Here is an 18,304-nt window from a genome sequence, read left to right on the forward strand (position 1 = left end):
TTGTGTAGAGCTATGTGGAGCTATATGCTCTTGTGTAGAGCTATATGCTCTTGTGTAGAGCTATGTGGAGCTATATGCTCTTGTGTAGAGCTATGTGGAGCTATATGCTCTTGTGTAGAGCTATATGCCTGTGAGAGCTATATGCTCTTGTGTAGAGCTATGTGGAGCTATATGCTCTTGTGTAGAGCTATGTGGAGCTATATGCTCTTGTGTAGAGCTAAATGCTCTTGTGTAGAGCTATATGCTCTTGTGTAGCGCTATGTGGAGCTATATGCTCTTGTGTAGAGCTATGTGGAGCTATATGCTCTTGTGTAGAGCTATGTGGAGCTATATGCTCTTGTGTAGAGCGAGCTATATGCTCTTGTGTAGAGCTATGTGGAGCTATATGCTCTTGTGTAGAGCTATATGCCCTTGTGTAGAGCTATGTGGAGCTATATGCTCTTGTGTAGAGCCTATGTGGAGCTATATGCTCTTGTGTAGAGCTATGTGGAGCTATATGCTCTTGTGTAGAGCTATGTGGAGCAATATGCTCTTGTGTAGATGGAGCTATATGCCCTTGTGTAGAGCTATATGCCCTTGTGTAGAGCTATGTGGAGCTATATGCTCTTGTGTAGAGCGGAGCTATATGCTCTTGTGTAGAGCTACTGTGTAGCGCTATATGCTCTTGTGTAGAGCTATGTGGAGCTATATGCTCTTGTGTAGAGCTATGTGGAGCTATATGCTCTTGTGTAGAGCTATGTGGAGCTATATGCTCTTGTGTAGAGCTATGTGGAGCTATATGCTCTTGTGTAGAGCTATGTGGAGCTATATGCTCTTGTGTAGAGCTATATGCTCTTGTGTAGAGCTATATGCTCTTGTGTAGAGCTATGTGGAGCTGTATGCTCTTGTGTAGAGCTATGTGGAGCTATATGCTCTTGTTTAGAGCTATGTGGAGCTATATGCTCTTGTGTAGAGCTATGTGGAGCTATATGCTCTTGTGTAGAGCTATATGATCTTGTGTAGAACTATGTGGAGCTATATGCTCTTGTGTAGAGCTATGTGGAGCTATATGCTCTTGTGTAGAGCTATCTGGAGCTATATGCTCTTGTGTAGAGCTATATGCTCTTGTGTAGAGCTATGTGGAGCTATATGCTCTTGTGTAGAGCTATGTGGAGCTATATGCTCTTGTGTATAGCTATGTGGAGTTATATGCTCTTGTGTAGAGCTATGTGCTGTGGAGCTATATGCCCTTGTGTAGAGCTATGTGGAGCTATATACTCTTGTGTAGAGCTATGTCGAGCTATATGCTCTTGTGTACAGCTATATGCTCTTGTGTAGAGCTATCTGGAGCTATATGCTCTTGTGTAGAGCTATATGCTCTTGTGTAGAGCTATGTGGAGCTATATGCTCTTGTGTAGAGCTATGTGGAGCTATATGCTCTTGTGTATAGCTATGTGGAGTTATATGCTCTTATGTAGAGCTATGTGGAGCTATATGCTCTTGTGTAGAGCTATGTGGAGCTATATGCTCTTGTGTAGAGCTATGTGGAGCTATATGCTCTTGTGTATAGCTATGTGGAGTTATATGCTCTTATGTAGAGCTATGTGGAGCTATATGCCCTTGTGTAGAGCTATGTGGAGCTATATACTCTTGTGTAGAGCTATGTCGAGCTATATGCTCTTGTGTACAGCTATATGCTCTTGTGTAGAGCTATGTGGAGCTATATGCTCTTGTGTAGAGCTATGTGGAGCTATATGCTCTTGTGTAGAGCTATATGCTCTTGTGTAGAGCTATTTGGAGCTATATGCTCTTGTGTACAGCTATATGCTCTTGTGTAGAGCTATATGCTCTTGTGTAGAGCTTTGTGGAGCTATATGCTCTTGTGTAGAGCTATGTGGAGCTATATGCTCTTGTGTAGAGCTATATACCTCTTGTGTAGAGCTATGTGGAGCTATATGCTCTTGTGTAGAGCTATGTGGAGCTATATGCTCTTGTGTAGAGCTATATGCTCTTGTGTAGAGCTATGTGGAGCTGTATGCTCTTGTGTAGAGCTATGTGGAGCTATATGCTCTTGTTTAGAGCTATGTGGAGCTATATGCTCTTGTGTAGAGCTATGTGGAGCTATATGCTCTTGTGTAGAGCTATATGCCCTTGTGTAGAGCTATATGCCCTTGTGTAGAGCTATGTGGCGATATATGCTCTTGTGTAGAGCTATGTGGAGCTATATGCTCTTGTGTAGAGCTATGTGGAGCTATATGCTCTTGTGTAGAGCTATATGCTCTTGTGTAGAGCTATGTGGAGCTATATGCTCTTGTGTAGGGCTATGTGGAGCTATATGCTCTTGTGTAGAGCTATGTGGAGCTATATGCTCTTGTGTAGAGCTATGTGGAGCTATATGCTCTTATGTAGAGCTATGTGGAGCTATATGCTCTTGTGTGGAGCTATATGCTCTTGTGTAGAGCTATATGCGCTTGTGTAGAGCTATGTGGAGCTATATGCTCTTGTTTTGAGCTATGTGGAGCTATATGCTCTTGTGTAGAGCTATGTGGAGCTATATGCTCTTGTGTAGAGCTATATGCTCTTGTGTAGAGCTATGTGGAGCTATATGCTCTTGTGTAGAGCTATGTGGAGCTATATGCTCTTGTGTAGAGCTATATGCTCTTGTGTAGAGCTATGTGGAGCTATATGTTCTTGTGTAGAGCTATATACCTCTTGTGTAGAGCTATGTGGAGCTATATGCTCTTGTGTAGAGCTATGTGGAGCTATATGCTCTTGTGTAGAGCTATGTGGAGCTATATGCTCTTGTGTAGAGCTATATGCTCTTGTGTAGAGCTATATGCTCTTGTGTAGAGCTATGTGGAGCTATATGCTCTTGTGTAGAGCTATATGCTCTTGTGTAGAGCTATGTGGAGCTATATGCTCCTGTGTAGAGCTATGTGGAGCTATGCTCTTGTGTAGAGCTATGTGGAGCTATATGCTCTTGTGTAGAGCTATGTGGAGCTATATGCTCCTGTGTAGAGCTATGTGGAGCTATGCTCTTGTGTAGAGCTATGTGGAGCTATATGCTCTTGTGTAGAGCTATGTGGAGCTATATGCTCCTGTGTAGCGCTATTTGGAGCTATATGCTCCTGTGTAGAGCTATGTGGAGCATATGCTCTTGTGTAGAGCTATCTGGAGCTATGCTCTTGTGTAAGCTTTGTCATGCTTTTGCTAGCCTGTGACAAAGACTATATATTTACTGCATTCTGTATTCTGTAATCCAGGCCAAGTTGAACACACACACACACACACACACACACACACACACACACACACACACACACACACACACACACAGATATCAAACACATGTACCTAATTCCCATGAGAGGAGGGGTATAAAGACAAATCATTTCCATGTGACAGAAGCAAGAAGCTATGATAATCGTAACAGTATCCAAATGAAATGAGATATTTGAAATGAAATGAGTTATTTGAAATCAATGACAAGTGAAGCTGAGGTGGATGTTTTTATAGGGGCCAGCAGGTTGTCCCAGAGAGTCTCACCATATAAAGCCATATAAACATGGCTCAACGGACTATCTTTGTCCTTTGATGGAGATTGTTATTGTTACAGTAAGCTGGGAGTGTAGGGTGCTGGAGTGTTGGAGTGGAGCCTACTCTCTGTGTGCAGTGTGCAATCTGCGTCTCTCTCTGTTCATCTGCGTCCCACTCTCTTTCTGTGTGTGTGTGAGCGCGTGGGTGCACCCATGTGTGTGTGTGCATTCGTGTGTCTGTGTTCTTTTCTTTCTTTGTGTGTGTGTGTGTGTGTGTGTGTGTGTGTGTGTGTGTGTGTGTTTTTTTCTTCTTCTGTGTGTGCATTTTTGTGTGTGTGTTTCTGTGTGTGCGCATTTGTGTGTATGAGCGCGTGTGCATTTTTATGTGTGTGTGTGTGTGTGTGTGTGTGTGTGTGTGTGTGTGTGTGTGTGTGTGTGTGTGTGTGTGTGTGTGTTGTGTGTGCTCTAATGTCACACTGTTCCAGGTGACTACTACATGGTGAAGAGACTGCTGGAGGAGAAGACAGAGCTCAATATCAACTGTGTAGATGTGCTGGGGAGAGACGCTGTCACCATCTCTATAGAGAACCAAAACCTGGACATCCTTAAACTTCTGCTGGAGCACGGCTGCCAGGTAACACACACACACACAGATCAAGATGCTTCACACAATGTAGCCTCAGGCCCTGCGCTGTTGACTATTTTACTATAACTATCTATCTATCCTGACTCTATTCTCTGTTGTTGTGTCTGTGTTTGGTCCAGGCTCTCTCTGTCTCTCTAACCCGGTTCTGTGGTTGTGTTTGGTCCAGGCTCTCTCTCTCTCTAACCCGGTCCTGTTGTTGTGTTTGGTCCAGGCTCTCTGTCTCTCTAACCCGGTTCTGTTGTTGTGTTTGGTCCAGGCTCTCTCTCTCTCTAACCCGGTTCTGTTGTTGTGTTTGGTCCAGGCTCTCTCTCTCTAACCCGGTTCTGTTGTTGTGTTTGGCCCAGGCTCTCTCTCTAACCCGGTTCTGTTGTTGTGTTTTGTCCAGGCTCTCTCTCTCTCTAACCCGGTCCTGTTGTTGTGTTTGGTCCAGGTCTCTCTCTAACCCGGTTCTGTTGTTGTGTCTGTGTTTGGTCCAGGCTTCTCTCTCTCTCTAACCCGGTTCTGTGGTTGTGTTTGGTCCAGGCTCTCTCTCTCTCTAACCCGGTTCTGTTGTTGTGGTTGGTCCAGGCTCTCTCTCTCTCTAACCCGGTTCTGTTGTTGTGTTTGGTCCAGGCTCTCTCTCTCTCTAACCCGGTTCTGTTGTTGTGGTTGGTCCAGGCTCTCTCTCTCTCTAACCCGGTCCTGTTGTTGTGGTTGGTCCAGGCTCTCTCTCTCTCTAACCCGGTTCTGTTGTTGTGTTTGGTCCAGGCTCTCTCTCTCTCTAACCCGGTCCTGTTGTTGTGTTTGGTCCAGGCTCTCTCTCTCTCTCTAACCCGGTTCTGTTGTTGTGTTTGGTCCAGGCTCCCTCTCTCTCTCTAACCCGGTCCTGTTGTTGTGTTTGGTCCAGGCTCTCTCTCTCTCTAACCCGGTCCTGTTGTTGTGTCCGTGTTTGTCCCAGGCAACAGATGCTCTGTTAGTGGCCATTGACTCGGAGGTGGTGGGAGCTGTGGACATCCTCCTCAACCATCGCCCCAGGAGGTCCTCTAAGCCCTCCATCGCTGTTAGTCTCTTCTCTTCTCCACCATTGTATTACTTATGATAATAAATTGATCATTACCTGCCACAGCCAAATGACTGTCCTGACCCTGTATTTTAGAGCAAAATGTACATTACATTATCAGGACAACTGAATGCTTTTAGAGGATTAAAGACTGCATCAATAACAACAAGCCTCTTCTCCTTTCCTCTCTCTGTCAGAAACTGATGCAGCGCATCCAGAACCCTGAGTACTCCACCACCATGGACGTGGCTCCAGTGATCCTGGCGGCCCATAGGAACAACTATGAGATACTGACCATGTTGCTGAAGCAGGATATCTCCCTGCCCAGGCCTCACGCTGTGGGCTGCGAGTGTACTCTCTGTAATGCCAAGAACAAGAAGGACAGCCTACGGCACTCCAGGTAAGATCCTGTAGAACACACACACACACACACACACACACACACACACACACACACACACACACACACACACACACACACACACACACACACACACACACACTCTCTCGCGCTCTCTTTCTCTGGGAAGGGTAGAATAACCAAGTAAGTATTCACTACTCCTATCCACAGCAAAGTCTGTTGAGACCACTAAGGGGGAGGGGGTGTGTCTGCCATGTGACCATGAATGTGTTCGAGAGTGTGTGTGTGTAGGTACCCACCTCTTTGTAAAACTAATAACGTTTTCCTGGGCTACCTTCAAAGGACACTTGTTTTTATGTTTTGTGCTTGCTCTGGTATTCTGGAACCTGGAAAATAGCAGGAAATCCACGTACAGTGTCAAGAAGGTGTCTGTTCACTAAAAGTTATTGTAAGGCGCTGACCTGTTGACAGTGGTAGAGCGTTTGGGAGACAACCCCATCATAAATCATCTCTCTTTTCTGGGTTGACTGGCTGCATCTGAAATGGCGCCCGATTCTCTATGCAGTGACTTTTGATCAGGGCCCATAGGACTCCCCTATATAGTAGTGCACTGTATAGGGACCAGGGTGCCATTTAGGTAGGGTTAGCCTCTAGTTGCACAGGTGACATGCTGGTAGAAATGAGGTAAAATGGATTTCAGTTTCCCTGCAATAAAATCACCGGCCACTGGTAGGTCCTTCCCCAAAGATTATCCAACTTTAATAAACACTGGGAGGTAAGGACGACAGCAGTGGTGTAGCCTACGGGCAATACGGATATCATTAATTATTGATATCTAGGCAATATAGCGCAATGATGTGAATCACACTGCTGCTCTCTCATTCAGCTATTTACACCTTACGGGTTGTGAATGTGAATGGCTGTTCACAGATGTACACAGAGTGTACAAAACATGAGTAACACCTTCCAAATATTGAGTTTCTACCCCTTTTGCCCTCAGAACAGCCTCAATTCATCAGGGCATGGACTCTACAAGGTGTCAAAAGCGTTCCACAGGGATGCCGGCCCATGATGACTCCAATGCTTCCCACAGTTGTGTTAAGTTGACTGGATGTCCTTTGGGTGGTGGACCATTCTTGATATACACGGGAAACTGTTGAGCACGAAAAACCCAGTAGCATTGCAGTTCTTGACGCACTCAATCCTTTGCTCCAGGCACCTACTACCATACCCTGTTCAAAGGCATTTAAATACAGTATTTTGTCTTGCCGATTCACCCTCTGAATGGCACACATACACAATCCATGTCTCAATTGTCTCAAGGCTTAAAAATGCTTTAACCTGTCTCATCCCCTACATCTACACGGATTAAAGTGGATTAAAGTGATATAAATAAGGGATCATGGCTTTCACCTGGATTCTCCTGGTCAGTCTATGTCATGGAAAGAGCAGGTGTCCTTAATGTTCTGTACACTCAGTGTATGTGTATTTTAACCCAATAATAGTTGAATTGAAGAAGTTTTAGATGCCTATCAATCATTGTTTTTGTGACCGGGGGTGTATCCATTAGGGAAAGCGTTTATTGTTGAAGAACCAAACAGAAGAAAACAGATCAAAATGTGAGTTTATTTTGGACAAATTCAGGTAGGTCTCACCCCTTTTCATTCCGTTCACTTACGTTTAAGAAATGTTTTGCAACAGCCGCATAGTGCGGATCCCAGCCTATGGAATAAAAGTTCCTCCCTTCTAAACTTCACCTTGGTATTGTGCTCCATACTGTCAAAAACTAGTTTAATTTAAGAAGACCACGAGTGGAGCTTTTATTCTTCAATCAAGTGCTGATTAAAAAAAAATCCATTGGCCTAACAGACACATGCTCAAACTCGCAGACTTTTGATAGACTTAGACAGCTGCAAATGATCAAGATATCAAAGTGTCACCAACAAAAATGTAAACAGTAGGCCTCTATAGCAAATGCAGCATATGGCAAATATTTTTCACATGCAAAAACCTCTGTATTCAAGGCATGCCATTCTGAGAGCAGCATTTCTTTTTCAACTCAAATCAATGAGCCCAATCACTCTTCCGTGACAACAAAATCATAAAAAACAAGGTAGGCTAATTAGTCCTTACTTTTAGGGTTACGCTCAGGTTAAACAATTTGGCTTATCTATATTTCCATATTTCCAAGTCCTACTTTTGAAGATCAATGGGTATTAAATTAATTGGAATGACTGGAAATCTGAAAGATAGTTTTTTTATTTTAATAAAACCTAATCGTATTATAATCTGTAGTAGAGAGCAATGGGTTAGAAGAAGCCTACATAACCAAACCTTAAAGTAAAATGCAACATCCATTTATGGCCAACTATATAAACTCTAACATTGATTTATCCTGCAATGGATGTCATTCAATTGGTAATATTCATTTTCTAATGCCTTTTATACAGGTTGACACTTACTGGGATGAGTCTTGTCCTTGATTCAGAACTGAGAAGTTTCTACTAGATGGGCCAGCTGCAGAGTCAAAATTGCCAATATTGTAAAAATGTATGAAAACAAAATGTTGCTTTTTGGTCTTAATTTAAGATAAGGTAAGGCATTATGGGTTGGCAGTGTGGTTAATGTTAGAGTTAAGGTTAGGTTTAAAACTCTGCAGAGCTGCCTCCAGAACAAGATTAATGATGAAAAATGCTACTTAGCGCCTCTCAAGGGGAAAATAACCTAGAAGTAACTGAAAGTAATCAGATTAAATTACTGAGTTTGAGTAATCCAAAAGTTATGTTACTGATTACACTTTTGGATAGGTAACTAGTAACTGTAATGGACTGCATTTAGAAAGTAACCTACCCAACCCTCCATTTTGGACACAATGACTGACTCCACTGACCAGAGCTGGATGACTTGTCTTTCACAGACATTAGGAAAAACTTAGCACTCTTATCTTTGAAGCAATAGGACAATTTCTGGGTTTCTGTTTAGAAGTATTGGCAGGAATCAATGCTATGTTCTGCTTGGTGTTTATATTCTAACTGTATGACAGAGGCCCTCCCACACAGCCCACTGTGAATAAGCACACAGATCACAACAGCATGTCGATGGGAATACGTTTTAAATAGATACAGAACAAGGAACAAGAAGTCAAATGATGTAAACTTTTAGAAACAGCTTTGTGACTCTCGTCTTCTCTCTCTCTCTCTCCCTTCCTCCCTCCGCCTACCCTTCCCTCCCTCTTGCTTTCTTTCTCCCTTTCTCCTTCCTTTCTCCTTTTCTTCATCTTTCATTCCCTTCCTACCTCCTTCTCCCACAACTCCCTCCCTCCTTACCTCAACCTCCTCTCACCCCCTCCCTCTCTGGCTCCCCCACCCCACCCCCCAGGTTTCGTCTGGACATCTACAGGTGCCTGGCCAGCCCGTCTCTGATTATGCTGACCGAGGAGGACCCCATCCTCAGGGCCTTTGAGCTGAGTGCTGACCTCAGGGAGCTCAGCCTGGTCGAGGTGGAGTTCAGGTACGCCACACACACACACACACACACACACACACACACACACACACACACACACACACACACACACACACACACACACACACACACACACAAACATCCTTGTGGTAGAGTTCAGCTGAGAGCTTCTAGCAGGACACTCAAAGGCAGGGATCATCAACTTAAAATAATATATCTAAATATATCTTAATCGGATGGTCGGGGGGCCGCAAGAAGCCTAAAGATATAATATTTGATTTCAAACCTTCCTTACATTTGTATACAAACACATGCAAGTCTCTCTATTATGCATGAGAATACATTGGAACAGATTTCCAAAATTAAAATCACTTGGAGCTGATTTCTTGGTGTTTTTTTTACAGTCTTTTATGTCCAACAATGAAGATTGGGGGGTTGCCAATTGGGGAACCCTGCTCAAAGGCTTCCTTCCATCAGTGGTGTAAAGTACTTAAGTAAAAATACTTTAAAGTAAGTACCAATTGTCATATTTGTCATAATAATGATCGGACCAAGGCGCAGCGTGAGTAGCATTCCACATAATTTATTAGAAAGTGAAACTTTCGAAGAATACAAAACAAATAAAGAATAAACGAACCGTGACTACAAAGCAACTACACATAAACAATATCCCATAACCCACAAGTGAAAAACAAGCTACTTAAGTATGATCCCCAATTAGAGACAACGATTACCAACTGCCTCTAATTGGGAATCATACAAATCACCCAAACATAGAAAAACTAAACTAGAACCCCACATAGAAAATAATAACTACAAAAAACCCAAGTCCCGCCCTGACCTACTCTATAATAGAAAATAAGAGCTTTCTATGGTCAGGATGTGTCACTACTTAAGTAGTTTTGGGGGTATCTGTAGTTTACTATTGATATCGACTTTTAATTCACTACATCTTTGACTTTTACTTCACTACATTCCTAAAGAAAATAATGTACTTTTTACTCCATACTCCATCCCTGACTCCCAAAAGTACTCGTTACATTTTGAATGCTTAGCAGGGACAGGAAAATGGTACAATCCACGCACTTATTAATATAACATCCCTGGTCATCCCGACTGCTTCTGATCTGGCGGACTCACTAAACACAAATGCTTTGTTTGTAAATGATGTTGGAGTGTGTCCCTGGCTATCAGTAAATAAAAAATAAATATGTGCCGTCTGGTTTGCTTAAAATAAGGAATTTGAAATGATTTATTTATTTTAGAAATTACATTTACTTTTGATACTTCAGTATATTTAAAACCAAACACATTTAGACTTTTAATGAAGTAGTATATTACTGGGTGAGTATGATAATTGTGTACTTTTTCCACCACTGCCTTCTATAGCCTTCTATAAGGGCTTGCTGTGTTTCTGTCCTATGACTGGTTTAAGGCTGGCTGTATTGGTACAAGGGATCTTTCAGATTCCACTCTGCATAGCTACTAGTTTCTCAATTAATTGAAGCTAAAAGACTGACAGGTGTTACTGATTGGACTATCCTGGCAAAATAAATTCAATGAAATTATATTACTTAAAGCTGGAATACGTAAAGGGGGAAACAGCGCCACTGTTCACACGAGCACCTTTGTTATTGTTTTTGTTTTGTTAATGAAACAGAGGAGAGGAGCATCCAGCATTGTGCTAAAAAAAGTCACACCTGCAATGACGTCAGAGGGAAAAAACTGTATTTGTAATTTCCCAAACGGACATAGCAGTTTCGCAGCTACGAATTTCAACTTTAAGCTGTTTTACTCATTCTGTGTGTTTTTTACACCCACTCTTCCTCCTTTTCTTCCTTTTCATAATCTTCAAATCAAATCAAATGGGGGGGGGGGCAGTGCCCCTGTGACAACAATTTTGGACCCCCTTGTGGCCCCCCTAAATCAAATTCAATCAAATCAAATCAAATTTATTTTTATATAGCCCTTCATACATCAGCTGATATCTCAAAGTGCTGTACAGAAACCCAGCCTAAAACCCCAAACAGCAAGCAAAGCATGTGAAAGAAGCACGGTGGCTAGGAAAAACTCCCTAGGAAAAACTCCCTAGAAAGGCCAAAAACCTAGGAAGAAACCTAGAGAGGAACCAGGCTATGAGGGGTGGCCAGTCCTCTTCTGGCTGTGCAGGGTGGATATTATAACAGAACATGGTCAAGATGTTAAAATGTTAAATGTGGAGTATGAAATAATTTTTACTTAACTAATTTTTGCTATCGTTCTTTTTTTACATCTGTTATTAGACAGTGGCAACACGGAACACTAATGATTATGAACCTGGTCTTTTGCCCCTCTAACAGTACAACTGGCCCCAGCTTGAAATGGTCTAGAACCGCCACTGTATAACAGACTGACCCTAGCCCCCCGACACATAAACTACTGCAGCATAAATACTGGAGGCTGAGACAGGAGGGGTCGGGAGACACTGGCCCTGTCCGACGATACCCCCGGACAGGGCCAAACAGGCAGGATATAACCCCACCCACTTTGCCAAGCACAGCCCCCACACCACTAGAGGGATATCTTCAACCACCAACTTAACATCCTGAGACAAGGCCGAGTATAGCCCACAAAGATCTCCGCCACGGCACAACCCAAGGGGGGGGGGCAACCCAGACAGGAAGAACCCACTCAAGTGACGCACCCCTCCTAGGGACGGCATGGAAGAGCACCAGTAAGCCAGTGACTCAGCCCCTGTAATAGGGTTAGAGGCAGACAATCCCAGTGGAGAGAGGGGAACCGGCCAGGCAGAGAAGAGCAAGGGCGGTTCGTTGCTCCAGTGTCTTTCCATTCACCTTCACACTCCTGGGCCAGACTACACTCAATCATAGGACATACTGAAGAGATGAGTCTTCAATAGACTTAAAAGTTGAGACCGAGTCTGCGTCTCTCACATGGGTAGGCAGACCATTCCATAGAAATGGAGCTCTATAGGAGAAAGCCTTGCCTCCAGCTGTTTGCTTAGAAATTCTAGGGACAGTTAGGAGGCCTGCGTCTTGTGACCGTAGCGTACGTGTAGGTATGTATGGCTGGACCAAATCGGAAAGATAGGTAGGAGCAAGCCCATGTAATGCTTTGTAGGTTAGCAGTAAAACCTTGAAATCAGCCCTAGCCTTAACAGGAAGCCAGTGTAGAGAGGCTAGCACTGGAGTAATATGATCACATTCATTGGTTCTAGTCAAGATTCTAGCAGCCGTGTTTAGCACTAACTGAAGTTTATTTAGTGCTTTATCCGAGTAGCCGGAAAGTAGAGCATTGTAGTAGTCTAACCTAGAAATGACAAAAGCATGGATACATTTTTCTGCATAATTTTTGGACAGAAAGTTTCAGATTTTTGCAATGTTACGTAGATGGGAAAAAGCTGTCCATGAAACAGTCTTGATATGTTTGTCAAAAGAGAGATCGGGGTCCAGAGTAACGCCAAGGTCCTTCACAGTATTATTTGAGACGACTGTACAACCATCAAGATTAATTGTCAGATTCAACAGAAGATCTCTTTGTTTCTTGGGACCTAGAACAAGCATCTCTGTTTTGTCCGAGTTTAAAAGTAGAACATTTGCAGCCATCCACTTCCTTCTGTCTGAAACACAGGCTTCCAGTGAGGGCAATTTTGGGGCTTCACTATGTTTCATCGAAATGTACAGCTGTGTGTCATCTGCAAAGCAGTGAAATTTAACATTATGTTTCCGAATGACATCACCAAGAGGTAAAATATATAGTGAAAACAATCGTGGTCCTAAAACGGAACCTTAAGGAACACCGAAATGTACAGTTGATTTGTCAGAGGACAAACCAACCACAGAGACAAACTGATATCTTTCCAACAGATAAGATCTAAACCAGGCCAGAACTTGTCCGTGTAGACCAATTTGGGTTTCCAATCTCTCCAAAAGAATGTGGTGGTCGATTGTATCAAAAGCAGCACTAAGGTCTAGGAGCACGAGGACAGATGCAGAGCCTCGGTCTGACGCCATTAAAAAGTAATTTACAACCTTCACAAATGCAGTCTCAGTGCTATGATGGGGTTTAAAACCAGACTGAAGTGTTTCGTATACATTGTTTTGTCTTCAGGAAGGCAGTGAGTTGCTGCGCAACAGCTTTTTCAAAAAGAATTGAGAGGAATGGGAGATTCGCTATAGGCTGATAGTTTTTTATATTTTCTGGGTCAAGGTTTGGCTTTTTCAAGAGAGGCTTTATTACTGCCACTTTTAGTGAGTTTGGTACACATTCGGTGGATAGAGAGCCGTTTATTATGTTCAACATAGGAGGGCCAAGCACAGGAAGCAGCTCTTTCAGTAGTTTAGTTGGAACTACTGAAAGAGCTGCTATGTCTTTCTCCTCTTCTCTCATCTCCTCCTCCCTTCTCCTTCCCACTCCTCATCCTCTTCCCCCTCTCCTCACCTCTCTTCCTCCTCTTCCCGCTCTCCTCTTTCCCCTCTCCTCTTGCCCTTCTCCTCTCCTCTTCCCCCCTCCCCTCCTCTCCTCTTCCCACTCTCCTCTCCTCTTCCCCCTCTTCCCCCTCTCCCTCTCCCCTCCTCTTCCCCCTCCTCTTTCCTCTGCTCTCCTCTTCCCCCTCTTCTCCCTCTCCTCTTCCCACTTTCCTCTGCTCTCCTCTTCATGGTTCCAGGAATGACTATGAGGAGCTGGCTAAGCAGTGTAAGATGTTTGCTAAGGATCTCCTGGCCCAGGCACGTAACTCCAGAGAACTGGAGGTGATCCTCAACCACATGGCCAATGAGGACACAGTGGACAAGAGAGGCCTGATGGAGGAACGCATGAACCTCAGCCGACTCAAACTAGCTATCAAGTACAACCAGAAAGAGGTGAGACTCAAATAACTGGCCATCAAGTACCAGTATGCTCCAGTAATTTTTCTAAAGTTTTCCAGAAATCCTTCCTTGGAGGATTCCCAGACCTGGGAATTTTGCAACCCTAGGTATTTGGTATTTTATTAGGATCCCCATGAACTGTTGCAAAAGCAGCAGCTACTCTTCCTGCGGTCCACACAAAACATGAAACATTACATAATACAGAACATTAATAGACAACAGCAGCTCAAGGACAGATATGTAGGCACACGTAGCCTACATATCAATACATACACACAAACTATCTAGGTTAAAGAGGGGAGAGGCGTTGTGCCGTGAGGTGTTGCTTCATATGTTTTTTGAAAGCAGGTTTGCTGTTTATTTGAGCAATATGAGATGGAACGGAGTTAAAGGCTCTATTTAATACTGTACGCTTTCTTGAATTTGTTCTGGATTTAGGTACTGTGAAAAGACCCCTGGTGGCATGTCTGGTGGGGTAAGTGTGTGTATCAGAGCTGTGTGTAAGTTGACTACGCAAAAATGTTGGATTTTCAACACATTAATGATTCTTATAAAAAGAAGAAGTGATGCAGTAATTCTCTCCTCAACTCTTAGCCAAGAGAGACTGGCATGCTTAGTATTTATACCAGCCCTCTAATTACAATGAAGAGCAAGACGTGCCGCTCGGTTCTGGGCCAGCTGCAGCTTAACTAGGTCTTTCCTTGCAGCACTCAACCACACGACTGGACAATAATCAAGATAAAACAAAACTAGAGCCTGCAGAACTTGCTTTTTGGAGTGAGGTGTCAAAAAGCAGAGCATCTCTTTATTACGGGCATACCTCTCCCCATCTTTACAGCCATTGAATCTATATGTTTTGACCATGACAGTTTACAATCTAAGGTAATGCCAAGTAATTTATTCTCCTCAACTTGTTCAACAGCCACAACATTCATTACCAATTCAGCTGAGGTCTAGAACTTAGGGAAGGATTTGTACCAAATACAATGCTGTTCAGGAACAGTTTATTACTGGCCACACATTCCAAAACAGACTGCAACTCTTTGTTAAGGGTTTCAGTGACTTCATTAGCTGTGGTTGCTGATGCGTATATGGTTGAATCATCAGCATACATGGATACACATGCTTTGTTTAATGCCAGTGGCAGGTCATTGGTAAAAATAGAAAAGAGTAGAGGACGTAGAGAGCTGCCCTGCGGTACACCACACTTTACATGTTTGACATTAGGGAAGCTACCATTAAAGAAAACCCTTTGAGTTCTATTAGATAGATAGCTCTGAATCCACGATATGGCACATACATTTTTTCAAGAACAGGTTATGGTCAATAATATCAAAGGCTGCACTGAAATCTAATAGTACAGCTCCCACAATCTTGTTATTACCAATTTCTTTACACCAATCATGTGTCAGTGCAGTACATGTTGTGTGCCCTTCTCTATAAGCATGCTGAAAGTCTGTGGTTAATTTTTTTGACAGAGAAATAGCACACACAATTTTTTCCAACAGTGTTAAGAGCTGGCAGCAAGCTTATAGGTCTGCTGTTAGAACCAGCAAAGGCCGCTTTACTTTGGCTTCCCTCCAGGCCTGAGGACGAAGACATTCCTCTAGGCTCAGATTAAAGATATGACAGATAGGAGTGGCTATAGAGTCAGCTACCATCCTCAGTAGCTTTCCATCTAAGTTGTCAATGCCAGGAGGTTTGTCATTATTGATCGATTACAATAATTTTCCCAACTCTCCCACACTAACTTTACAAAATTCAAACTTACAATGCTTTTCTTTCATTAGTTTTTTTATGCATGAGTACGATGGCTCACTGTTCGTTCTTGGCATTTCCTGTATTGTGATCACTACATCCAATGGGTACGGATACAGCTTTGTGTGATCGATGGGGCCTCCTGAGTGGTGCAGTGGTCTAAGGCACTGCATCGCAGTTGCTAGCTGTGCCGGTAGAGATCCTGGTTCGAGTCCAGGCTCTGTCACAGCCTGCCGCGGCCGGGAGACCCATGGGGCGGTGCACAATTGGCCCAGCGTCGTCTGGGTTAGGGGAGGGTTTGGCCTGGCAGGGATGTTCTTGTCCCATCGTGCTTTAGCGACTCCTGTGGTGGGCCGGGCACAATGCACGCTGACACATTCGCCAAGTGTACACAGTGGTGTGGCTGGCTTGCGGGTTAAACGGGCATTGTGTCAAGAAGCAGTGCGGCTTGGTTGGGTCGTGTTTAGGAGGACGCATGGCTCTCGACCTTATCCTCTCCAAAGTTCGTACGGGAGTTGCAACGATGATACAAGACTGAAACTACCAATTGGTTACCACGAAATTTGGGAGAAAAAGGGAAAAAATAAATACAAATAAAATGTGATCGATATATTATGTGGATGATCTTGTTCCTGTAGTGTTTGTTAACACCATGGTAGGTTCATTAATAACCTGAACCAGATTACAGGCACTGGTTACAGTGAGAAGCTTCCACTTGTGCGGACAGCTTGATGAAAACCAGTCAATATCAGGTTCCCAAGAAAGTAGACCTCTCTTTTTACATCACATACACTATCAAGTATTTCACACATATTATTTAGATACTGACCGTTAGCACTTGGTGGCCTATAGAAACTCCCCTAAAGAAAAAGTTTTAGATGTGCCAAGTGAACCTGCAACAACAACACTTCAATAACACTTGACATAAGAGGCTCAAAGTGTCCATCAAATAGAAGCAGAAAGAGGTGAGGGAGGGAGGGACCACTCCCTCAAATGTATTAGCATACAGCGCTACGGTAAACAAATAAAACATGATGAATAGGTGGAAATGGTTGACAGTTGAAAGCACTGGATTTATAGCAGGCATCATTTATATTTCTATATATACAGAACATACATCATGTGAACTGTTTGGACTGTTTTATTGTAGCCTACACAGACAATAGCAGACTGCTAGGTAAAGAGGGTGATTATAGTGAATTATGATGATTATTCATTATACATAAAACGTGAAGTCCACAACATCTGTTTTTCCTGTAGTTGTCTGGTGGAAATATGACCCTGATTTAGCTATGGTTTCTCCAGGCTACATCCAACCGAGGACAGGACCAGCTCAGACCAGAGCAGAGACAGAGAGGCAGAGACAGACTGTTATGAGGGTGGATGTTTGAAGCTGTTCTTTTATTTATAACTGGGCTTGCTCAGCCTGGCAGGTTGTGTTTGGACTATACTTTATATCACAGTGAGGCTCGAGCATGCTGCTACCATTCTGTCTCATATTGAGAAATGATGCTAATAAGAGCTCCTCTAGTACCAGAACCTGGAAGAGAGAAAGAAAGAGGGATAGAGAAAGAAAGAGAGAGAGAGGGAGAGAGAGAGAACTTGTGCATCAGAGCCCTAACCAGTTTCTCTTCATAGCCTTGACTGAATCTGTGTTTGATAAACATGCCTCCTATTTCTGTTTTGTGTCAGTGGTGGTATGTGATCACAGAGGATAACATTAGTACAGTTTGTTATGACTGGGAACAAACCATAAAGACCATTTCTTTTCCACAGAAAACAAATCCAAGGCAAGACACGTGATAAACAAGCACACTGTTGACAATGTGCATGTACCGTATTCTGGAATGAATTACCATTCTGAATAACCCTTTACTTCTTCTCTCTTTGTTTCCCTGTTGACTCCTACATCTCCATCCACGTCATTGTTCTGTGGCGCCTCCTACTGTCCCTGCATGGCACCACCTCCTCCCCACCCCTCCAGTTTGTGGCCCAGTCCAACTGCCAGCAGTTCCTCAACACAGTCTGGTTCGGCGAGACGGCCAGCTACCGGCGTAAACACACGTGTCTGAAGATGTCCACGGTACTGAGCGTGGCGGTGCTGTGGCCGCTGCTCTCCCTGTGCTACCTGGTGGTACCGCGCTCCCGCGTGGGCCATATCATCCACACGCCCTTCGTCAAGTTCATCATACACAGTGCCTCCTACTTCACCTTCCTCCTGCTCATCAACCTGTACTCTCTGGTGTACAATGAGGGCAAGAAGAACACCATGGGCCCTGCCCTGGAGATGATTGACTACCTGCTCATACTCTGGATCATAGGTGAGACGTCCTTCCATCTCCTCTCCCCTCCTCTACTGTCCTCTCCCCTTCCCCTCTCCTCCCCTTCGCTCCTCTCCTCTCCCCTCTTCTCCTGTACACTCCCCTCCTATCCTATCCTATACCCTTCTATCCTGTCCTCTCCCCTCCTCTCCTGGCCTGTCCCCTCCCCTCCTCTCCTGTCCCCTCCTCTCCTCTCCTGTCCTCTCACCTCCTATCCTGTCCAGTCCTCTCCTGTCCTCTCCCTGGATCATCATTTTAAATATACAGTGGGGTTCGAAATTATTGACACCCTTGATAAAGATGAGCAATAATGAGCAATACAATTTTTGAC

General features: G+C 43.8%; 1 protein-coding gene across 1 annotated transcript in view; it reads left to right on the forward strand.

Moving 5' to 3' along the window:
- The window catches only part of trpc1 (transient receptor potential cation channel, subfamily C, member 1), a 76,796-nt gene that overhangs the window by 40,394 nt on the left and 18,098 nt on the right, over window positions 1-18,304 (forward strand). Inside the window, exons 2-7 of the mRNA XM_014157283.2 lie at window positions 4,001-4,149; window positions 5,099-5,200; window positions 5,398-5,600; window positions 8,940-9,071; window positions 13,693-13,888; window positions 17,637-17,973. Coding sequence (XP_014012758.1) covers window positions 4,001-4,149; window positions 5,099-5,200; window positions 5,398-5,600; window positions 8,940-9,071; window positions 13,693-13,888; window positions 17,637-17,973 — 1,119 coding nt within the window. The remainder of the gene's footprint in view (window positions 1-4,000; window positions 4,150-5,098; window positions 5,201-5,397; window positions 5,601-8,939; window positions 9,072-13,692; window positions 13,889-17,636; window positions 17,974-18,304) is intronic.

This window comes from Salmo salar, chromosome ssa19, assembly GCF_905237065.1.
Source record: "Salmo salar chromosome ssa19, Ssal_v3.1, whole genome shotgun sequence".
Lineage (NCBI taxonomy): Eukaryota > Metazoa > Chordata > Actinopteri > Salmoniformes > Salmonidae > Salmo > Salmo salar.